Below are 24,352 nucleotides of genomic sequence, written 5' to 3' on the forward strand. Positions count from 1 at the left end.
TGAACAAACTTCTTCTCTTTTTGGCTTTTAAGGTAAGCATAGGTCTTGGATTTCTGAACAGATCACACAAATACAGTCTTATTTTCATGTCTTTGAGTTGTGACTAAGATTATAAAGTTAAGTGTGCAGATTCTAGGAATTGCTGAAGGAATTTGCAAAGTGTGCGAAGTGTGCTAGGGTGTAGCTGTTAATCATTTAATCTCTTACTGTTTCTACAACAAGATAGCGTTGCAGTTTAATACACAGAACGTAATGAGTTGCGTGTCTATCTTTTCCTTTTCTTCATCTAACGTGGGAGTTTAAGCCTGCTTTAGCGCATGCCAGGTAAAGCCAGCACAGCTGCAGAACGTTTGCTTTGTTTTGTCCTTGGGTGCCCATCAGGTGCCGTGGTGGCTGTTCTGCTCAGGGTGGAGGTAGTAGGGCACTGCTACTCCCTTACAGCTGGGAAACCAGCATAGAGATACTTGCCCAGGGCAACACCGTGCATCTGGGGTACTGCCATGAGCAACCCTGAAGATCTCCTAAACCCCGTGGAGTTGTCACCTTGTTTAATAAGTTTTTCTTTCACACTGCCTATTTAAAAGGATTTCGTACCACTTTATAATCTGATCCTGGCTAATACTCGTGTCTTCAAGTCATCACACATCTTTGAGGAAACCGCTGCCCTTGGGATTGTTTCACAGCCTGGATTTTGGTGCGCTGTGTGTTTATATTTTAGCTTGAGTCTGAGTCAAACTAAGGAACTGCTGATGAAATCGATGAATTAACTCATGAGTGCAAGTCAATGTGCTCGTTCTGTTTTTTCCCTGAGCATTCAGTTCATAATGACAACAGCTTTTTGCTTCCAGGGGACGTGCACCCAGTAGACTTGTTTGTAGCTGAGCTCCTCTATTTACTGAAGTCCTTTTGCAAAATCCCATTTAGTTTGATGTGGAAGGATCCCCATTCTCCCAGCTGAAATTTGAATGAGCCCTCTGATTTTTGTTTCTAATGGCAGCTCTTTAAGGAATTCAAATTGACACAGAAGCCAGTCATTCTTGTTTATTTTTAAAAGTCTTCTAAGAGGTGGAGAATTCCAGCCATACAAATGTTGCTCATCAGCCATGCTGCTTTTACTTTCCAAAGCAAGCAGCAATTCCTGCTTTGGTCTTCAGTGTTTTTGCCATACTCTGTAATCTTAATTTGGGGGGTGGGGGTAGGTTCCTTCTATCTGTTTGTTTTCTTTCTTTCTTAGTTTCTTTGCAGTTTTGTCTTCTTGTTGGCTTTTAGCAGGTGCATGTGCTCCTCGTTCACGACAAAGAAAATAGTGCAGAATGAAAAGAATCAAGGGTGAGGCTTTTATTATAAAAAAAAAAAAAAAAAGCTGAGGAGGAAGTTCGCTGCTGAAAGGGTTATTGTAATCAAGTTTATCACGGGAGCTTGCTGTTGTGTAACAGAAACTCTGTGCCTGTCCATACCTGCCTTCAAGCGTTACTTAATGAAGAAAGAAAACAAACCTACCAAAATATTTATGAAATTCAATAAAATCTGTTCCCAAACTCCTATAGCTCAATATGTTGAGACGCTTCAGTTCCTTGCTGGGTTGCTCTCTCCATTTATAGAAAAACCATGTCTTTTAGGAAAGTATTTTGTTGCTTAGGGTTAACTCGAACGTGAGCAGAGCAACATTCATGCACGTCTCCCTGTTGGTTTAATAATATTGAAACTAATTTATTCAAAAACCACTTTAGCCAGGAACTGCCTAATGAACAAGACGTCTTCCTCTGAAAGGAGGATATTAAAAAAGCCTGCAATACAGCCAAACAGCTGGTTTTTGGTGTTGGTTTTTTACAGTAAAGATTCACTGTTGGGGGTTGGACCAGATGATCTCCAGCCACTATGATCGTGTGGTTTTGTGATCTGTGCCGAATGCTCAGTTGGCTCTTTCTCTTGCATGTAGGTTGCTGGCTCATCATCCACGCACCATTCCTTGATTAAAAACTGCCTGCGTCAATTCAATGCAGTCAAATACCCTAGCACACCTAGAATTAGTTCTCTCACTGTGTAAATGTTGCTTATTGAGCCCTCTTCTAAAATGAATCATTTCTGTACGGCAACAGAAAGCACCAACTTCAAGTGTATCCTGGTCTGTTTTTCTTCCAGAACCCTTGCACGCAGTATATTTCTCAGCAGTTGTATGAATGGAGCTGTAGCAGTTTCACCCATCTTTGTTCTTCCTGTCATTTGGTTCCCTTTTAGTAATTCCAGGCACACCCTTTGCTGTTACATCAGCATCTGTATATGATTCATGAATATCAGTGTTTGAGGAACTGCATCTACTCTTTTCATCCATACAAAACTGGTGGAACCGAGTCATGCTCAGTGCCCATTGAACCTGGTTCCCTGCTTCTGATGGTGACCTAAGGAAGGATGGGAGAGCAGGGAGCAGTGGTTCTCCCCATAATCCTTTCATGTGCACCAGCAGTTTGAGACTGGAGCATTTTTGTACAGCAGTGGTAATGGTAGTCTGATTGGTAGAAGAGCACAAGAGTAGTGGATTGGTGAGGTCAGTACCCCTAACATGGAGAAATAAACTTCAGTCATCTTAGGAGTGTGGGCTATCCAGTCACATTAGGAATCACGTAACAATTGGGTCACCAGGTCATTTAATTCAGCATTAAATACCAGTTTGGGTGTACATTTCACAGCTAATTTGCTTGTTACCTTCACTGGCAGTTCTATGTGCAGCCTGGTGGGCTGCATCCTGCCCAGGGTGGGCAGGACAGCTTTCTGCTGCAAAGAACAGATGCAGCTCAGCTGAGTAACAGAAGCAAAGCACAGTGTGCCAGGCTCTGCAGAGCACTTGCTTGACTGCTGTGATAGCTCATTTTACCTGAGCTAGTTCTAAAGATAGCTTGGGTTCCTGGTGATGTGTGTCTCAATGCAGGCTTCATTTGGAGGTGTTTACATGTATTGGGGTACTTACTTGGAGTACCCATTTGTGGCACTCTGATGGCCTCATTAACTTCAGACTAAGTATCTTCTGATTTATGGACATGCCTTGCTTTAATGAACCAGCTTCTGGGTTCTGTTACAAACACTCTTCTCCAAGCTTCGTAACTTGATGTTTTCCAAATCTTCAGGTTAAACTCCTTTCTTAGTTAATTTCTTGATAAATTTGGCACAGTTTTTCAAATTCAGTCTAGGCTGACTTCATCATCTCGAAAGTGATGAGGTTTGGGGTAGAAAAGAATCTTTGGGTGGAAATTTGTGTGTAAAGGGATGGATGATAAAGGGAACTGTACTAGGGAAAAGTACTGGAAAGGAGTACAGTAGGGAAAAAGAAAAGATAAAAGGAAGATTTAAAGCAACTCTTCATTTCTTTTCAGAAAGATAGAGCAATCACAGTAATATAAACAGAACTGTGAATATGTAAGTAATTACTTTTGGTTTCTTGCCCTGATACAGGAGGAGAAAACTGTGTATACAGTCATCCAAGAAGAGAGTCAGTTAGACCACAATTGAAACAAGCTGTGGAGCCTGCAAGTGAATCTAGAAAGCCAGGCAATTGTATACTGTTTTCTACTTGTTGATCAGCAGCATTCTGATACTGTCCAAACAAGTAGGAGAGGCTGCAATCTTGGCTCACCCAAAACAATTACCTGCTACTGTGATCTGATTATCATGTTAATAGTTTGGCTCACCTGCTTCTGAAAACCAGGTGGTTCTTGTCTAACACAGGTGAAAAACTTCGTGTAGTTCTGAACGATAAAAGAAACTAATTTAAATAGTGTAATGAGTTTGTATCATAATGAAAATCTTATAATAGACACTTCTTTACCAACTGGACGTTATGTATTTTTTCTTCCTATACAAAGCTGAAGCTGGGGGAGAGAAAAAAAGAAAAGCATTAAGCAGTATTAATCTTTCACACTGCTTTCTGTAGAAGACCTTGAGTTACCTTATTTGTCATGTGTGAGAAAGAGATACAAAGATTTTAAAGACAAAGCTGTTAAGAAAAGTTCTCAGTAACCTCTGTACCCATTCTGGACGAGTTATGGGCTCTGTCAGCATTGTTGATCAGTCTTGAAGAAATTCCTGCTTGCGAAACACCTGAGAGGGCTATCAGATGGCATGACTTTAAAAGGGTTTTCTGTCAGTCTTCCTGAAATTATTAAGTGCCCTGAAGGGTTTGTAACTGAGTTTTATATGTGGAGTGTTTCCCAGGTTCTTGAAACACAGTGAGAGCTTAGTAACTTCATGTGCTGACGGACAGGGGAGTTGTCCTTATAGTTAACACAGAAATGCAAATGCAAAGAAGTAATGCAAAATCTTTTACTTTGTGACTGGGTAAGTGAAAGTTGGACTTGGAGAATGTGTGGTGTGTGATCTAATCCCCTCTTGTCCAAGGACTCCTGCCTTGGGGTTTAATCATGAGATGCTGGAGGCTTTGCTTTCACTGGAAGGAAGCCCCAGCTCTGAAATCTGCTTTCCTAGTGGATTCGTTGTTGGTTTTTTGTTACTACTTGTTTTATCACCTTGTTTGTTTTGCTGGAAGAGATGCATAGCTAAGTAGAAAGTGATAACATTTATCATTTAGGAGGTATCCAATATTGATCAATTCAGAGGTATTCAGGAGCCACCTGGATGTGGGCCTGGACAACCTGCTCTAGGTTGGACCCAGTTGGGCCAAGATTGAACCACGTGATTTCCATGGTTCCCTTTGAACCTCATATGTGTGGATCTCTGACTTTCAAGGCTGCTGCTTTGCTGTATTTTGCTTTTTCTTAGTATTGCTCTGGCATTTACTGTGCTTGTTGTGTGGAATTTGGGTGTTCTGTTTGTTTTAGCCCTCCCAGTTAGGACGAGATTTTGCAGCATAAGAGATTTTCTGTATGAAATCAGACCTCCTTCAGAATTAGGCAGGTGTATATGGTGACACATAAGAATTTATAGGGCTAGTAATGCTTTCTGGTCTCTTCAGTGCTCAACCTTCAAGCCTTCCAGCTCTTTGCTGTGATGTGTCTTGCTGAGATGTGATCTGTTAGGTTCAGCTTACACCTACAGCTCCAAGTTCAGGCAATGGCTGTGTGCTCCTGAAAGGACTGGGTTCCATTCATCTTATGTTGTTGTAACTCGTCTCTGCACTGTAGAGGCACAAGTTGTGCAGTCAATGATGTGGAGCTTGGGAGTTAAGCCTTGGTAAGCAGTAATTGATTCGGTTGGTCTCTGTGTTGAATTAGTGTGTTCTTCTAGAGCCACATGTCGCAGTTGTGTTCACATCTCCTTATGAACACAAATTGACTAAGAACTTTGTCTGTCTGTTAACACCCTTATAAAATGAGCTAAATGATAGCTCTTGGTGTTCCTAGAACCTGGGATTGGAGCGCTGCCTCCTTAGCCTGATGTGGAGAGAAAAGCTCATATATAAAGTGATAGAACCCTCAAATCAAGAGCTACATTCCTTAAAGTAGTTCTTGGTTAAATGAGATTTCAGATAACTTCACTGGTGATTCAAATGACTGAATTCTTGGTGTCTTTATTGTCATCAGCGCTGTGCTATTAAGAAGCTACTAATCCAGCTGCTGTTCATCCAACACATTTCCTTTGTATCTAATTATGAATATTATTTATGTGATGCTTTTATTTGAATCAACCGGGACTTATATTTTTCTCCAAAAAACACTGGAGAGAAGTGAAATCTGATTCAGGTTTTGTTTTGGTATTCAATGTACAGCTGCTGTTTTAAGAGGAATGGGAAGCACGGTGAGCCTGAGCTTTTGCAGAGGTCTGGCAATGCGTGTTTTTCTTGTTTCTCAAGATAGTCAATGGCGAAGCCTAAGCCACTTTTTAACACCGTTTAGAAGATCTAATGAACAACTTCCTAACTGTTACAAGAAGTTGGCATGTGTAACAGTGACAGCAGAGTTATTCATTTACTTAAGCATTTATTAATGCAGTTAAGCAAGTCTTAACTACAGTCTGGGGGGAGAGCACTTAAAAAAAAAACACAGTATGGTAACTATAAAATGTGAACATTGGCTGCATAGCTTCTATTAACAGAAATGAAATCAAATGATTGGATAAGAAGGCATTATTTCAGTCTTACTGTTGTCATAAACATGGTAGCTCTGTTCTCAGTCTGGCCTATAAAAACCAGAACCCCGAATTCATTATTGATCAAGGAAGTCCTGAATATGTGCACAAAGTTTAAACCTCTGCTAAATTCCCGTTAAAGGAAGGTACTCAGGTTGCTCTGAAAGTAATGCCTCCTATTTATTTCTCTGAAAGTTACAACAGAGCATAGTAACACCGATAGAGTAAACGCTCAGCTACAAGACATTTTTTCAACAGTCACTCCCATTAGCTATTAAATTCCATTTAATCATAAGAAATAACATTTATTTTTTTCTGCAGTGCAGGTAGTGAACCACTGGAGCAGGTTGGCCATGCAGTCATATGTAGTTGTCAACTCTGGAGATGCTCAGAATCCAACTGGACACGGTCCTGACCAACCCCATTCTGTGATTCTGTTCTTACCTTTCGAGATATTTCACCTTCCATTTAATTATTATTTTTAAGTGCAGTTTCAGTCTTGGAGCATCTGGAAATGTACTGATCCCTTCACTAAGAAGGCAGTGGCTTGGCAGCAGGTCTGAACAGCAATGTTTTATTGGCATTATATGCATTTTACGGGCTTTAAAAGTTGCCGTTGTTTCCCTTTGCAGTACTGCAGTCTGGCTCCATTCTCGCACGTGTGTTCAGTCATGCAGAGTGCTGAAGAAATGCAGTGTTTCTGTATGAAATAAGAAAATTCATTATTAAGATTAATAACAAATGCACCAACAGGGAAATTACATAACATGCTCTTAACTCTGTCTTTCAGTCATGGCCTGAATATGAAGAAGTCTACAAGAAAATGGTTGAACTTGCAGCATTTTTAGACCTGCCTCGTTTTCCAGATATAACAGACAACTGCTTTCTGCATCCAGATGTATTGTGCATGAAGTACTTGATGGAAGCTAATTTACCTGGTAAATATGTTCCCAAACCTGAACCGATATGTTTTTCTTCAGTTTATTAAGCCCCAGTAAAAAGACTTAAATTACTACTCTTAAAAGTGCCTTCTCTTTTCCTTTTATTTTATGCATGCTTAAGCTTGAACTGGAAGGTAATTTCTATAGGAAGTGCCTCCATCAAACATCCAAGTAGGTACTGAAGGCCCAGATATGCAGGGCTCTCTGGTGCTGACTCTCTGAGGCTGTGGAGTGGATCCTTTTTTCACATCTTTCAGCAGCAGTGTGAACTAAGAGCTCTTAATGGAAGTCACCTGGTTTAGTAACTTTAGATCAGTGGTTCATGAATTTCAGCTCTGAATGGAACCGTAATATGCAATACTGAACGTGTGTTCCATGATACTGTGTATCAGCAGTAATTCTAGTATTAACAAGTGATGTTGTGTGAGAAGACAGCCCGTCTTGCTTGGTATGTTACTCTGTGTGTGAATAGTTTGTATTTTTCTTTGATAAATGGCAAGAAAGATTGTTGTTGTTTCAGCTCCTAAGATGAATTGGCGTTGCTTCTTAGGACAGTGAATAAGAATGAAAATGTGGGCTAAATGATCGAAAGGACAAGAAAGTGTATCGGCAGCTGTTGCAAGAAGATTTGCTTTGGAAGTGCTTTTATACTTTTCAGATTTTATTTAACTTAAACTGTTATGTACGAGAGGATTAAATACAGGTTTGTAGTGAGCTCTTTGTAAGCAGCAGGAGAATACAAACTAGAGATGGATTAAGACTCTACTTAGTCATACGTTGCTAACCTTTGTGGAATCCAATGGTGACGTAATCGCCACCTGTATTTCTTGCTGAACAGGAAGAGTGAGAAATTTGGGGGATTTGTATCTGTGAAAAATAAGCGTGGAGTAATACGAGGCTGTATGAGTAGCGTGCTGCTGCTTTCAGAGCTGCAGCTGTATAGGTTTGGTACAAACCATGGCAGCAGGTGCAATTAGCCCTTACAGGTCAGCTCCAGGTTGAACTTCAGCAGAGAACGTCTGCTTTGTGCCCAGTGCTGCAGTGCCCGGTTCAGCTTCTTTAAGCAGCCCCTGGTTCTCCTACTGCTGCTATGGCCTGGCTCCAATCCCACGTTTGTTCTAAGCTGATAGACAGGGGAAAAAAAGGGGGTTGACAGATTTTTGGCTTTGGGTTTGTTGGTTTTTTTTTACACATTAGAGTTCAACTGTTATTAGCTGTATAGATTTAAGATTTACTTTCCCGGAACAAAGTTCACGGTGACATAATGACATCTTTTGAACAACATTAAGACCATATTAAAAATGTTTTTTTCTTTCTTTTTCCCCGTGAATGTATGTGAACTGTTTTTATTATGATTACAGCAACGATTACCTACCATCTATGAAAACATCTAGAAATGCTTTTCAGCCTGAGAAAGATGGCTTTCCCAAAAGACAGGAGTGGTGTTTTCCTCTAATGGCCACTATTTTGCACTGCAAAAGTATTCTGAGCTTCTTTCAACGTGCTCCTTTTACATTTTGATTTGTGTTAACTAGATGAATTGCACATCTGGACTTGTCGCCTGGTGAAAAAGACTTCTATTGGAGAAGCGGATTTCCTGACTCTCACGCCTGGAAATAAATCAACAAGGAAAGTGAAATATGATGTCCTTGCAGCAGCGGTTATTGTGGTGGTTCTAAAGTTACTGTTTTTATTAGATGATCACTATGAGTGGTAAGTATGCAGGCAGCTCTCTAACAAAGCACAAACTTATGTATCGTGTAAATAACTCTTTGATGATCCTTTCTTCGGTAATGTTGAACCTGTAGTATTTTGGTAAAGTACGGTAGAACAAAACATGAACTTGAAGGCTGTTTAGACTTTGAATATTACTTATTTTTACAAATCAGCAGTTTGAAGCTGAAACCTGGAAGGAAAATTAGGGTGTGTTTTTGTCAGCCGCATTTGAAATTCATGTGAAAATTGCACTATTTGGGTCTGCAAAAGGGTCTCAGTTTTCTTTCTTTCGTTCTTCCAGGTTTCTCTCAGACTTCTCTGAAGAAAGAAATAAATACAATAAAGATGGTGAGGGTACGTAAATATTGTAGTAGAAGCAGCCTTATGATTTTCTAAACCAAATAACTTTGTAATCAGGCTTAGAAAGACTTAATTCTAATGATCGTAGAAGTGATTTTGTCATTTATTCTTTTCAGGCAGTTCTTTAAAGACAATGTGATTTTGTTCTGGCTTGCTTACTGAATTCTAATAGCGATACCTAAGAAGAATATAAGGATAGAGAAGTTTGTACATACTTTACTGGATATGTTTCTGCTCTTCCCTGCTCTCTTCTCCCTTTTGTGCATGTTAGGTGAAGGTGAACGGTTACCTCGTAAAGTGGGAACACACTTTGATCATGAATAGCAGATACTTATTAGGGGCATCCAACCACATTTATGATAAAATCCAAACTTGTTTAGTCTTGTTAAATAAAATGTCTTAGCGCGTAACATATTTGAGATGTAATCTATTTTCTTCTTCCAAATAATCCTGAGAGAGTGTGGAAAAGCTAGCAGCAATTAAGATAGAAAAGATAATGGTGTGAACATAGTTCTTTGAGGGCAGAAAGACCAAATCAAAGATTAGAAATCCTCAGGAAGATCCTCTGTGACCTTATCCAGATCACAGTTGAAGACAAGATCAAAGACGTGTTGCAGTGATTTATGTTTTAAGCCTCACATCCTTTCTTTTTTTTTTGGTTCATTTTTACCCTTTTGTTACATTTATGTCAATAACAAAAATGAACATTAGTCATACATGAATGCATCATCACTGCTGTATCTAGAGACAGTCCCCCCACTGACAACTAGAACCTGTAATTCTCATTTTAAGTGGATATTCCAACTTACTTCAAATCTTACTATTTCATTTTTGCTTCCCTTGAAAACTTCAGGCAGTGGTGACCTGAGCAGAAGTTGCACAACTGCTTGCGAGCTGAGGCTCAAAGCCATTAATGTCTTAATAGCGTTTCTCTGTTATTAACAAGTCTCGTTGCCTTTGGGAATTAACAGCTCATTCTTTGCCCACTTTTTTTTTTTTCCACCTTTGAAACCTTCAGGTGCCAAACAATTCCTGTGCTGTGTTCTGTTGTCCCGTTCTTCAGCTGTTGGAGCGGCAGGCAGCTGATGTGATGGTGTTCTGTTCGGGCACTGATCAGTGCCAGAGCTCAGCACTGCCCCTGGCACTTGACCAAGCTTAGTGTGCTCAGATGAATAATAGCTGATACTGCACTGTAACGATCCAGCATATCTGGCATATTGTACTTGCAATACAGCCATCCTCTCTCTAGTCTTTTTCTTTTGCTGTATAAAATATTTCAGCTCCTACATCTCAAGACAGCCTGGAAGCAGTTGTAGCTGTAGCTTCCTTGCGTGTGTCTGTGAGTGTATGTTCTGCAGACTGCACATGTACACAATGCTGTTTATGCTCAAATAAAATGTGATTGAGGTATGTGTATATGTGTGAGTGCATCACAGAGCTGTGCATTTGCCAGTTGACTCAGCCGTGTCGATGCAGGACTAGCAGTACCAGCCACGTGGACGGTTAGTGTCATGTCCCTGACAGTGGGCTTCCTTGTGACAGATGTTGGAATAATTTGTATTAAGTTAAATACAAAAATTATTTTCTTCCCACAGGCCAACCTCCCAGCACCCTCTGTGCAGAGGAGTTCGAAACAGAACTTTATCCATGTCATTGCATTTTAATAACTGACGGGTCTTTCTTCCCCTTGTTTGTCCATTTCAGGCCAGCTGTAGTTCTTGTTTGTAAGGCCTCTTGTGGCAGGATAACTTGAGTAGCAAAAGCATAGAAGACATACAGAACTTTGCTTATAAGAACAGTATATTCACCTTCAGAACAGTTTGCCAGCTAGCTCTTTAGAAGTGAGCATGATGCAAGCATCCTTGCAGAGCAGCTGGGGTGATGGGGAAATGCAAAGCCTGGTTAATTCATGATGCAGATAATACACCCACGGATAATAAGAGTTGGTTATTTAAATTTACCCTGCACCATAGTTCTGTTCACAGTTCTTATACTTATTGTACCCTGTTGATCTACTTCAATCCTGTGCCTCTCTGGAGTATCAGTGGTAAACATGCTGCTGGAATGACTTATGCCTTAACGTTTTTGCATGCACTGCTATGTATTTGTTCACATATCAATGAGTGAGAATCCAGTGTATGTGGGACGCTGGTACTCAGTGAATACAATTGTCTGGATTATCCTTCTTGCCTTGCAACATCTCATGGGCAGCAGGATGGATGGTGTGGGGTTGGGGGTTGGACTCGATGATCTCTAGAGGTCCCTTCCAACCCCTACAATTCTGTGATTCTGTGACACTGCTTCACCTCCTACATCTGAGCTTCAGAATTTGTTTAGAACTAAGCTTCTACAGTTTCATGAATTCCTTGAAGTCAGATTTCAAGCAGAGGAAGAAGACCAGTTAGTGTTGTGGAGATCTAGTTCTGGTAGCAATTACACTTAACTTTCAGAAAGGAGGGAGAAGGATTAACTTGTCTAAAACTAGGAAACATATTCTGAGCAGAGGTGTTTCTTCCCACCTCTTATGCTGTTCCTTTCTAGTATTTCTGCTTTTCATTTTCTCTGTCTTACAGAAATGTTGGGTTAAGTGTGTTTTCTATAAGCAGATGGAATTAAAGATTTGCCTACAGACGGGAGATGCAGAGTCCAACTGCATGGTGACCACATTCTATGTATCACATTTCTTTCACTCCTTCACAACCTAAAACTAAATTACGAATGTTTTATTCAGGTGGCCCTTATTTCGAGTTCAAAAAGTGGTACAAGGTTATAAAATGTACCTTGGATGTGGAGCAAAAAAAACTGGATGAAGAAAAGGCCAAGTAAGAGATTTTTAAGTACTGGATAATGATAATAGCAATATTAAGGTAGATGATTGTAAGTGAAATCCTGACCCCCCACAGGAGCTGAAAAAGTTTGGACTTTGCTCCAATGTTCCCATCCTGCACATTTAGGTGAACAGTGATTCCATCCGTGTCTCAATTTTCTGTTTACAATAATGATATTTATCCAGCATGTTGATTAAACACTGTCTGTGACAAGTAGCTTATATAATTGAACAATTAACTGATCACAGTGAATCTAGGCTTACATTCCTCCATTTATCTATGCAGAAAAAGGCTGCTGTATGTTTTGGAGGAGGTGTCTTTTAATGGTGTTAACAACAGATTATTTTGTTTTTATTTTAATAGCTGTATCTAATTAAGAAATTACGATTTGACTTGCTTTTTCTAGTTTTCTTTTTCCTAACAGTTTTTATTTCTCTTACTTGTAGGTATCTGTGGAAATGTGAAAAGCCCCTGTTTTATTCACTCAAGAAGAAATCTAAAATCCTTAGGAAAAGACGTGAGTAAACTCCACCTCTTTCCGCCAGCACAGAAGTCTGCCCCAACTTTTCCCATCATAGAAATTCTGACTGTAATAATATTTACATCTTAAAATACTTTCCCTTCAGTCTTTCATCTCTGGGCACAATGAATGTTGTACTGTTTTACAACCCGTGGCTGGAATTCTTCAATCAGACGTTTTCCTACTGCTTAACTGAAACTGCAGCCTTCACAGTGATCTACTTAATGTAGTCTCAGAGTTAGTACTTTGTCCTCATCTCACTCATCTGTCAGCTGCCTTCGTATTACTGTGCTCTTCATAATTTTTTGTTGATCTTCCATGGCTTTTCAGCTCCTCTCTCTTTCCACGTATATATCACGTTTGTCCTTGGGTAGACCCTCCTGTCCCTCTTTTCTCCTAGTTACTCTTGCAGTCTTCTACAGAAGGTGAGAAGGATTTCTCTGAGTGTGGTTTTGCTTGAACAGCTGGTTGTTCATGGTCAGAATGAAGATCCCTTCCTTTTAATATATATGGAAGTATAAATTAATTACTTGGTTTGGAAGGGACCTTAAAGATCATCTAGTCCGAGCTCCCTGCCATAGGCAGGGCTGCCACACTTCAGATCAGGAACCCAGTGACTGGGTTTTACTATTCCATTTAAAACAAACAAAAAATCCACCAAACAGAAACAAACAAACAAAACCAACAGAGACTGCACTCATCCTTGTAAATAGGAAAACAGGAATTTTATTAAACTAAATAAAACCTGAGGTTCTTCATTCTACTTTTGATAGTAGTAAGCAACAGGTAGTGGGAGAGAGGTGTTAATGTGGCAAGTGATGTTTTTCTCCTTAGATACTCTTCCCGTTTCTGGAAGCGACTGATCCAGGAACTTTTAAGCTCGTTATTATACTCCTGTTTAGTTTGAATAATTCATGTTAGACTTACTGTGCAAGAATGCATTGGGTTTTTAGTAATGTTTTTATCCTTCAAAATTCTGTAGTGGTGATGTCGCAGTTAAGTCACATTCTGGGTAAAAACAGATTTGTTTATTTCATTCTGAAATGGTTTCCTCAGGAGCAATTTAGTTCCCTTGTCAATAGGAAAAATGAAAAACCATTTGTTGTTCATTAATTCCATGCCACTTTATATTCTCCGTCTGGATCTTGTTCTCTTTGAGATAGGAAAGAACCAACGGGATCATTGAGTTATTGCAGCCAGGAATCTCACATCATATCATTTCAACAAGGCAAGATTCATCTTAAGTTTTAAATAGTAGAGACAAGGAATGCCTATACAAAGAGTCCCCTAGAACCATACTTGATCTGGTGTTAATGCAGTTTGTACATTTGGCTCATTATTTCTGGACAGTTTTCCTGTTCCTGTTCTGGAAGTTTCTTTTGCCTATAATAGCTTTTTACCCTTTCTATCATTTAGCATATGCTTACATGGAAGATACAGGTTACAAAAACCTTCCTCAGCTTTGATTTTTATGGTTGATTGCAGTTAAACTATTATCTTTTGTCTTGAAACATAGGCATTCCTCTCCCCAGATCACTTCAGGATCTCTTTCCTATCTTTTTCCAATTAGTGAATGACTTTGTTAGATACAGGTCATAAAAAGAAGCCGGAGCTCCAGCAAAACTGTCTTCTAGCTGGCTTTTTATCCTGGGGAAACAAGGCCTGGTGGCTGCATTGTGGGTGCTGATCTGTCACCACACCATCTTTCCCTTCTGTCCGTCAATTAAGTATGAAAGTTTGTCGTTCTCACTCACATTTCACATGGGGATTAGGAGTCCCATGTTCCAAAACTTAATATTTCTGCCTTGTGGGATTATTATCTTTTTCATCTCCTTTCTATTTGTACAGAGATGGTTGAGAACTTGCAGAATCAGTTTGGCAAGCTATCTGGTTCGGTGCGACCTGCAGGAAGGCCAAAACCATCAAGTTTTCTGTTAAGCTGGTCTGAAGAAAACACAGATGGGTCTTGTTTTCATGGGCACAGCCTGAAGGGAGTTCTGAAAGAAAGACATGGTTTACATGCAGCCACCAATACTAACTATTGGCTTGGTACAGTTAAACTATGTAATGAGAGGTAAGTAGTACATTTTGGTTAATTGCATTTTGTAAAATAATCTTGGTGGTAAAGCACAGTGTGTGTATATACGTAGATCTCTCTTTTTTTCCTTTACAAACGACATGTGGGGTGTGTAAACAGCTATGTGTTCATGTACAGTTGAAATCATTTGTAGGAAGGGGGGTGTGCAGAGTGCTTGGGCTTGGATTGGGAGTAGACATTTTAATATAAAGAGTGATCAAAGCGAGCTTTTAAGAAGAGAGGAGATGAGACAGTCAGCAGTTGAAGTCACATGGCAAGAGCAGCAGCTAGGTAGAAATATTCACTCCACTTCCTTCTTTGTAGTACTTCAGAAGCTATTACACCAAAACTTTTAAGAGAATGAGAAAACGTCCATTCCTCTCTCCTGTAAGTCACCAAAAAAGTGTTGAAAATTCATTTTTAAATCACCATGCTGTTTTTTTCATGGCTTTAATCTACATTAACAGTTAGGGTTCAATTAGCAGTTAGTGCCTCCAAAGTGTACTTCAGAATGAGGTGATTGGGTGGGAAAAGGGCTCGAACACTATTTCACCTGGGCTATCTTTGCAAGCAACCTGGAAAAGCAATATAGGAAATTTGGGGAAAGAAATCCTCTTGTGCTCTTAAATTTGTTTAGTGTCTTTCTGTACTAGAGAATTGTGCCCAAATCCTGACTTCACTAGTGTAAAGGAATTTTTTTCACCTAAGCATTTATCAGAACAATCGTGATGTTTCTTAGTACAGTTATTTACTTCCAAGGACTTAAGTAGCAAGGACAGTGATAGGGCAGGTGATGTAGCCTTCCTTGTGCAGGTTGAGGTACCTTAATGCGAAATGAGTTTTCATTTGTGTTGCTGTTGAATAAGTGTTGAATGACATCTTAAGTCTTTATCTGAACATGCGTCTAAATGTCACGCTTAAGAGAGCAGTAGTCCCTACAAAATCTCGGTGATACATTCCTGATTTTTAAAAGATTAAATATTACCCTTGAAAATCACTGCCTTGTGCATGTATGCAGCCTTTTGTTGTTTTTCAGCGGATTTATTTGCTTATCTTTATTTTCCTTTTCACGTTGCCTTTCACATATCCACCGTGACAGAAATGGGTTGGAATAATGTAAACACAGTGTTATATTACAAGAGCCTCGGTTGTATGGATTCATTCTTTTGTATGAATAAGAAGCTTTTTCAGCCTTTTTTTTTTTTTTTTTTTTTGTAAGGAAGGGGAGGTAATAATCCTTTTACCACAAATTTGCGTAAATCTTCCATACACACTGAATGAGTGGAGATTTCGGTGTATGTTTGCGTGAATAATCTTTCCATGCAAAGTCTGTTTTTAAGCCCGCATTTTCATATGTAATGTATTAAAATGATTATGGCAAGCTGTCTTAGCCTTCATGAAACCAGATTTGAATTTAAACTCTTACCAGCTAAATTTCCCATTAGATCATTTGCAATGCAAGTAATTCATTATACATCTGACACTTACTTAACTTACTTTGGAGAATGACATCTACTCCCTCTGATATGAGGTTCTATCCCATGCAAGCATGTGTATTATAAAAACAAACTTACAGATTCTCTAAAAATCAGCATGGTCTGACTGGGCCTGCTGGAGTGCTTTAATGGTAGGACTGAAGTAGTTCAATGGGCAAAACTGAGACCGGTTAACTGATTAGTAGAATTAATGTTTCTATGATTTCTTTTACTTTAAAACTTTAATTTTTAAGCTGAATTCTAAATTAATTGGGTATATAGCTCTGTAGGTTGCTCCAAAAGTAACACTTCCTATTTATTTCCATGGAAACTACAACAGATACAAAGAGCGCAATAACACTATTTGAGCAGATTCTCAGCCCCCAAGCCCTGCTTTGCCATGTATTTGCACCAGTGATGAACAAGAGTCTACATGCCATGTTTATACAACTACACCAACGGAGGTGACTCAGTGCTTCATAGCTGCTATGACAGCATTATTATGACAGCATTATTACTAGGACAGTGTTGCCCTTGCGGTCCATCTTTCATTGGACCAAGCAGATAAACAGTGGTAGGATAGTCCAGCCAAGACTGGCAATGTGCTTCATGGTCTTCAAACTGGTATGGGGCCTGGAGTTACTGTGCTGCAAGAAAAAGGTTGTCTTCTCTGGTCTGACTCTGGAAGTTTGAACCTTCTGCTCAGTCAGCCTTGCAACGTAGCAGTCAGAGGTGATGGTTTGTCCAAGTTCCAGGATCTCCCTTGTTATTTTGAGATAATGAAGTATTAGGTGTGAGAAGTGTTAAGAAAAACTGATCTTTCCCTTGTTGCGTCACAGATTAAAATGTATTGGAAATTTTGTAGCTCTTTAGTGCTGCTCATAGTATGAATAGCACAAAATGGGACAATGGTGCATTTGTGGTTGCATTTTGGGACTCTTGTGAAAAGTGTGACGCCAGTTAATCAGATGGGTGCTTTATAATGTTGATGTAATTACACATTGCCTAAAAATAGCCAATATAATTTCCCTGCCCTCCCAGTGAAAAATGAGCTCTGACAACAAGACTCCCTGAGAAGTTATAGTTGCTGAAACTCAGAGTTAAGGCTGGAGCATTACAACATGTTTTAATTCCTCTTGGCCAAAACATGCAGGTTTGGTTCAACCAACAGCACCTATAAATGAAGCTCAAACTTAACAGACACTTAGCGTGGGTTATGGAATCAGCTGGTTTGTTCTGACACCACTGAAATGAACAATTTAATTTGGTTTTTGTGAGCTGGTGGCTTTCAGGCAGAGGACAGACTGTATAAGACAGGCTTTGGTGTGAGAGAACTACATTCAGATTTCTAATCAGGAGGATTTAAGCAGTGACTTTGCACCCTGAAGTGTGACTCCCATGGCTTTTGTGGCACTCCAGAATAGTGTATCCGTTCCTCCAGTTTGAGGTAAAATGTAAATGGGTGTTGGGCCAGAGGGAGTGAGCAAATGACTCCGTAGTCTAGTAATTAGCACACTTGCCCATAAATAGGGACAGACAGGTTCCAGTCCTTGTTCTGGTGAATATTTAAGACCGCTGCTCTGAATCAGACAAGAGGGGAAATGGAATCTCTGCTTCTCCACATCCCAGGGCAACACCTTGTAAGCGAGAGGATGCACAGGGTTTAGGCAGGGAATAGCACCTGAATCTTCATATGAATGTAAAGGGTTTTTTAATTGAAGCAGCTGGATGTTGTGCTATTTTGAACTCCTCTGAGTTTTTTTCAGGACAGAACTGACACGGTAGATCAGAATTGTGGTTTAGACAATTGATAAAATGTTGGTGTTTTCTTCTGATTACAACTGAGTATATAAATGTTTGCAAAATACTAACTACATGCACTTGTAATTCAGGGCTTGCTTTCTTCCTTTCTTTCTTTTCAGGTTGTGTGGTTGTTTGGCTCACTACAGAGAAGAGGACTTTCCGAAGAGTTACCATTTTGTACTGGGACTTTTCTCCTTCCTTCTGAGGATACAGCCCTCCTCCATCCACGAAGAGGTGTGTGCGATAGAACACAAACTTTTTAATAAAGTACTCTCTAAAAAGCCAAAACACGGAAAGCGACGCCGAAGGAAGTAAAAAGACCTGAATATTATAGTATTGAAGCTGTGTGAATTGGTTTGATCCCAAACCGTGCTATTCAAACTGATACCGATGCTTTTGCCTACATAGAAATCTTCTGTTAAGGTTTTAGTACTGACATCTACTACTGCAGTTTAGCTGTAGTGTCATGTTATCCATAACTGAAGTTGCTGGTTTCCAGCTGTGAGCTACCCGGGAAACTGTTGACCAAGGTTTATTTCCTCACTTTGCAGCAGGGCCAACAGGAAGCTATGAAATTACCATTTTTTTTTCCACATAATTGTACATGCTTTGAATGTACTGGACGGCACATTGGCATCTAATTGCATTGCAAGGCTTTGCAATTAAAATGCTACTTATTTTTTTACTGACTTGTATGACTGCAACTTCGTTTCTAGAAAGTAATGTTTACTTTGTTTTGAAAGAGTGTGTTAACAAATAAAAGGAGCAGGTGGACAATGTTTTCTCTACAGTGAGTTGTTCAGCTTTTGTTTCTTAACTGTGTGTTGTGGCAGTTCTGGCACTGCTTTCAACATCTCCTTGCATCCCAAGTATCTCCTTGTCTCTTCTTAAGCCTAAGCCTCTCATTTGAGTGTAAACCTTTTGGGTCTGTGTTCCACTCCAGGCTCCACAGCTTTTGTAACTGCTTTTATACTTGGAGCCCTCCATCCTGTTTCTTACACAGCAGTGCTGGTCAGATCCTCCTGTCACTCTTCTTTCACTGCGGTCTCCTGAGTTGTACTTCATTTCTTATTGCTTCGTATCATAGCACTTTCACCACTCATGCCTCAGCCATTCTCCCAGTTTCTCATGCTCAAACTTATTTATGCACCATGTTTTTATTCTATCTCAGACAAGGAATAAATGAAGTTGGGTGCTACCACTACATGAAAGACACCATAACATATGCATATGTTGAACAGAGATGTTGAGTAGATATACAGATGAGTAATACTGCTTTCAGTTGAATGAAATAAAATTCAGTAACTCCATCTGTCACTCCCAAGTATAGGAGTTCCCAAATACACTTGATCGGTAACATAATCAGCAGCTGTTTCTGGGTGGTGTTATAGACAAAAGTGCTGTCTAGACATTTTAAATAGTTCTTACAGAACAGGGGTTTAGAGCGGCGGTCCCTTAATGTGACTCTGATGTTCAGATGGGAAAGTACTGTTTTAGCAAACTATGTTTTGCGATGGAAATTACAGAATGAGCTGTTACTTGTATTAAGTATTTCCTGAGCAGTATAGTTCAGTGTGTCTGACCACATCACCATGTTGTGCTGGATACCTCCGGACTTTCTGATGCCTTGAAGTGGTGATTGCATTAATGGAATGTACTGACTGAATTGGACGTTGTGTCTGGTGTCTGTATTGTAGAATTAGCTGTTTGCTGTTATGCTTGACCTCACCTGAGTGAACTGCTGAAGTCGGTCAATATGGAGAAAAACCATCTTTTGTTCTTGTTCTCTGTAAGTATTTCTATCAGTTAGAAACCTACAGAAGAGTTAATGCTTTCAACAGGGCCTGCTCCAACTACTGAACATATCCCATTTGTTTTACTGTAGTATTTGTTAAAGTTTAGAATTAGCTATCTAAAAGACACTTTATTATATGTAAAGGATCCATTTAATTCAGAAGTCTTTATTTGAAAGACTTAGACAATTATAGGTATATATTTCTTTTAAAACTACTGTAGTAGTAAAATCTCAGCTTCATAAATTAAAATACTGTACTCGTTACATTGTTACAAATGTAACAAAGCTCCCTTAGATGTTAGAATAAATTAAAGTTCTACTTTAATAAACTGGAATAAAGCTTGCAATTAAGCATCAAGAGCCATGTGCCTCCTGGACACATAGGTTAAGAGTCAGATTTAAAAGTTAAGGGTGTGCCTCTCAAATACTTAGTGTTAGTTCTACCCAGTTTAATCAATTGACACTTATCCTGGAGTAATGGTGTTTAAGAAGCTGATGGGCCATGGTTGTGCCTTATCTTCAGCAGAGTGTAGCCCAGCTCTCTTAGGACAACTGCTTTGAGTCCACTGAACGTAACCCTGGGGAGGAGGCGTTGGTTGAGCAGCTGCAGGCGGTTGGCTGCAGGGCAGGGTGGCTGCCACAGCCCGTTCCAGCCGCCTCTTCTTCCTACCTCAAAGTACTGCTTCTTTCTGTAGCTCTTTGCTGAGAGTTATGAGTTCTCCCTGAGCCTTCTGACATGTACATTTTTGTATTTCTCCCCTTGGAAATGCAGGTCTCCAAGTGAGGAGGGTTGGTTTGGTTTGGTTTTTTTAACGCTAAATGTCAAATGTTCTTATGTAGATTAAAGCTAAGTGGGTTGTTTTTTTAAGCTTAGATTAAATGCTATTTTCTATCATTCAGAGTACAAATGCAACCATACTTTAAGATTTTTCTTAAATAAAGCAACCTTCCTATTGATTCTGTGGAGAACTATCAGACGAGTCATTTTCTTTGGAAGCCAACACAGCTGGAATTTTACCTCACTAGTTTTTCACTGCCTCCATGTGTTTGCATTCTTGATTACCAACTTAATCTGTCACGTACTTTTTTCTTTCTCAAGTTCTTACCATTTTGCAGACATGAAGCAGAGATATTTGGCTTTCTCCTCTTTTGCTGAGGGCCCTGAGCTTGATTTAACAAGAGAGCGAGCATCAGCAAAGTCCCGTGCCTGCAGGCAACGCTAGTCTAATTTATTGTCAATACTGGGTTGTATGGGCTCTTGGTGTAATTACGTCTTTCCTAACCTATTTGTAGCACGTCCCTTGAAACAGCTGTGTTTGGAAGATCTGGCAAAGCTTCATGCAGTGTTGCAGGCAACACAGTGAGTAACTCACTTCCTTGTAACTTCCTGGGAAGCTCAAAAGTTCCTTCCCCTGAATGCTTAATGCCAAGTTTTCTTCCTGGATGGATAAATAAGACTTTTGCTGAAATGCTATTTTAGGCTGTTTACGGGGTGTTGTCAAAAGGGTGCTTTTGCAGGGCCAGAAGTAGAAGGCCCTGGACCCTCCTGCATTTTGGGAAAGGTAAAGTCTTAGAAACGTGGAGTCCTGGATAGATGCCTGCTCCATGGCTAACCTGTCCCTTTCCTGTGTCAGGCTGGGATGTTTTGTGCTGATCAGAGGTATGGGAGAGCCAGGATATAACTTTCTTTGAGGAATCTCACATTTTGGTCCAAAAGGAAATGGGCTTCCTGGTACATGTGGTTGTATATTAACACGTGGATTGGCCAAAGCAGCACATCTCAGTGCTTTGTCTTTGCACTGAGAGCAGAATGCTTACTTTTACCATCTCCTCCGAGGTTATTGGTCTCATCGCTGCAAAGCTGTTTTGCTCCTGGCGTGGTTATGTGCGGGAGGGCACGAAGGGGATGCCAAGGTGTGGGAACAGGCCTAGATGAAAGAGCTTTCCTCAGCACTGCGTGTGTTAAACAAGAGACTGAGTAAGGTTTGGCAGAACGCGGGATGATGAGCGCTCATGTCCTCACAAGAGGTTACAGCTGTGCTTGTACAACTGCTACTGGCGGTACTTTGAGAGCCAGAGCGCTCCTCCCCGCTGCCCGGCAGCTGCAGCCTGCCTCTGGCAGCACCTCGGGTGGTTTGGAAAGAAAATACAAGCCAGTTCTCCTGATAATATCACATGACTGCTCTGTACTGGGAAAGCATTCCTTATCTGCTCACAGACCTCCTTGCTGTCCTCGCGGTGGCTTTGCTCATCAGTGGCAGGTGCTGCCGTTGCCTAGTGAGAACATCAGCAAGTGCCTTTGTGTCCACGTTGTGATCCAAAAACCAGACCGGGGAATGCTTCTGTGCTGCCTATTCCTATAGGACAGGACATGTGGACTGCAAACAGAGCTCCTGAGGGCTGCAGGTAGGGGTTACAAAGGGGCTGGTTGCTGAGGTTCTCAGCAGGACGCTGCACCTCACCAGCTCGGTGAGGTGTGCCATTTCAATACAAGACTGTGACAAAACACTTTGTTTATGAAGGGTGGCTCATCGCTGCCATCCGTGATGTTTGTAACTCCTGCCTGTGCAGCTGAGTGGTTTCTGTGCTGTGGAGCAAAGCGGATTAGATAGAACAGCATGCAGGGAGAGAACTGCACGCGCTGTTCTGTTGCTACACCACTGTCATCCCATGTACAAAGAAGCCTAATCCAAAGGAAGTGCCTTATGGAGATGAAAAACGTTCTGCGAGGCTGATGATCGTGATAAATATGTCGTTGATACCAAGTTCTGTGCTTTGTGTTCGCTTCTTTTCATATGTAAGCTGTGGTGAAATGGATTGATTATTGTCATACTCAAAGCAGTATAGTCTGCTTCGTTCCTCCCATTGTGTCTGCATTTAGCTCACTTCCTTGTGGGTTCCTGAACTTCTGCCTGAGCTTTTCTCCTTTTTTCAGCCCTTTGGTGCCTTCAGGTTAGTTCTATGGGAGTCAGTGTGATCACTGTGGGCCTACTTTCCTGGCTCTGTTGTCCAAAGCTACCTGGCCTAATGCAGATGTGCTGTGTAATGAAGTACAGAAAATTCAGTACTCGTTACAGCCAGTTCTGCATCTTGTCCCTAACATCGTAGCGGTTCAAATTCAATAAAAAAGGGCTTGTTTTGAGCACTTGTTTCAAAAATACTGTTACAAATTTGATGCAACTTGTTTGTTACACAGGTGTGAACGGCCGGTGCACGTAGATGGTAATTATCTTGTATGAAATATTAAAACCTTGTTGGGTAAGTCATAACAGTAGCTAATCCTCATCCAGAATCATTCCTAGTTTCTCTAGATGGGGACGTCAAAGACGGAAGGAGGAGAGCGGTGACATTGAGTGACATCGGAAGGGCTGAGCGAGGGAAGAAGCTGAACACCAACCAACACGGGACAAGGAGAGTCCTGCCATTGTGCTGCATCACACCGGGATGGCTTTGAGCCCAAACCAACGCTCTCCTAAATCCCTTCGTGCTGCTTGCCTGATTTTATCCAGCGATGATGCAACCGGGTGCATGACATCACAGAAATACACCTACCCGCGGTGTTACAGTCTAGATTGTGACCGGCAGATTAGTCAGTGCTGTCACAATCCGTGTTTGGATCATTGTCTCCCCAATGTGGAAGTGATCGCTGCGTCCACAGCTGAAGTTTTCCTCAGTGAATCAGGCAGTCGGGGAGAGCAGCCCTTCCGCAGAGGGAACAGCTCTGATTGATGTGGAATAGGAGCTTGGTGGGTTTTAGTAAAGCAGGAGTACCGAGTGCGGTGTGTTACTGAGACTGCAGCAATTGGGGTGTGATGTAAAGAGGTGGCTGAGCTTCAACACGTGCAGCACCTGGGTGGCTCGGAGCGTCGTGCTTTGGTTGTTCATGAACAGCGAGCACGTGTGGCAGAGCAGTGATGGTGTGAGCACATCCCAGAGCTCCAGGAGCAGAACAAGCAGCAGCACAGCAGTGCTCCCAACAGCTCTGCCACACACAGACCCCAGCAGTGCTTCCAATATTGAAGCAAATGGGATCCTGGGCTCCATCAGGAGAGGGGTGGTCAGCAGGGATAGGGAGGTGATTGTCCCTCTCTACTCTGCTCTTGTGAGGCCCCATCTGTTGTACTGTGTCCAGGTGTGGAGCCCTCAGAACAAAAAAGACATGGAGATTTTGGAAAGGGTCCAGAGGAGGGCCACAAAGATGATCAGGGGGCTGGAGCACCTCCCCTATGAGGACAGGCTGAGGGAGTTGGGTTTGTTCAGCCTGGAGAAGAGAAGGTTGCGGGGTGACCTCATTGCAGCCTTTCAATACCTGAAGGGAACTTACTCCCAGGAGGGGAGTAAACTCTTCGAAAGGGCTGATAATAGCAGGACACGGGGAAATGGTTTTAAGTTAAAAGAGGGAAGATTTAGGTTGGATGTTAGGGGGAAGTTCTTCACTAGGAGAGTGGTTAGGTCCTGGAACAGGCTGCGCAGGGAGGTTGTGGATGCCCCGTCCTTGGAGGTGTTCAAGACCAGGTTGGACGGGGCCCTGGGCAACCTGATCTAGTAAAGGTGTATGTTTGGTGGCCCTGCCAGGCAGGGGGGTTGGAACTACATGATCCTTGAGGTCCCTTCCAACCCGGGTCATTCTGTGATTCATTCTAGCCCCGCCCCCTCCCTCCCTGCCGACCAATGGGGCTTGTCGGCCCCGCCCCTTCTCCTCCGGCAGCCAATGGGAGGCGTCCCTCGGCGGCCGTCCACCTGCGGCAGCTGGAGCCACCTG

General features: G+C 41.2%; 1 protein-coding gene across 2 annotated transcripts in view; it reads left to right on the forward strand.

Annotated features, from left to right (window-relative positions):
• TAF1B (TATA-box binding protein associated factor, RNA polymerase I subunit B) overlaps nt 1-20,556 on the forward strand; it is a 41,322-nt gene extending 20,766 nt beyond the window's left edge. Inside the window, exons 9-15 of one of the 2 annotated variants that reach the window (XM_015859452.2) lie at nt 6,866-7,013; nt 8,552-8,729; nt 9,034-9,086; nt 11,824-11,914; nt 12,367-12,437; nt 14,289-14,514; nt 17,915-20,547. In XM_015859452.2, the coding sequence (XP_015714938.1) occupies nt 6,866-7,013; nt 8,552-8,729; nt 9,034-9,086; nt 11,824-11,914; nt 12,367-12,437; nt 14,289-14,514; nt 17,915-18,110 (963 nt within the window). In that variant the 3' untranslated portion in view covers nt 18,111-20,547. Of the gene's footprint in view, nt 1-6,865; nt 7,014-8,551; nt 8,730-9,033; nt 9,087-11,823; nt 11,915-12,366; nt 12,438-14,288; nt 14,515-17,914 lie in introns of both variants that reach the window. The other variant, XM_015859453.2, reaches the window with a different exon arrangement.
• Nucleotides 20,557-24,352: the final 3,796 nt, after the last annotated feature.

Source organism: Coturnix japonica, chromosome 3, assembly GCF_001577835.2.
Source record: "Coturnix japonica isolate 7356 chromosome 3, Coturnix japonica 2.1, whole genome shotgun sequence".
In the NCBI taxonomy this organism is placed as follows: domain Eukaryota; kingdom Metazoa; phylum Chordata; class Aves; order Galliformes; family Phasianidae; genus Coturnix; species Coturnix japonica.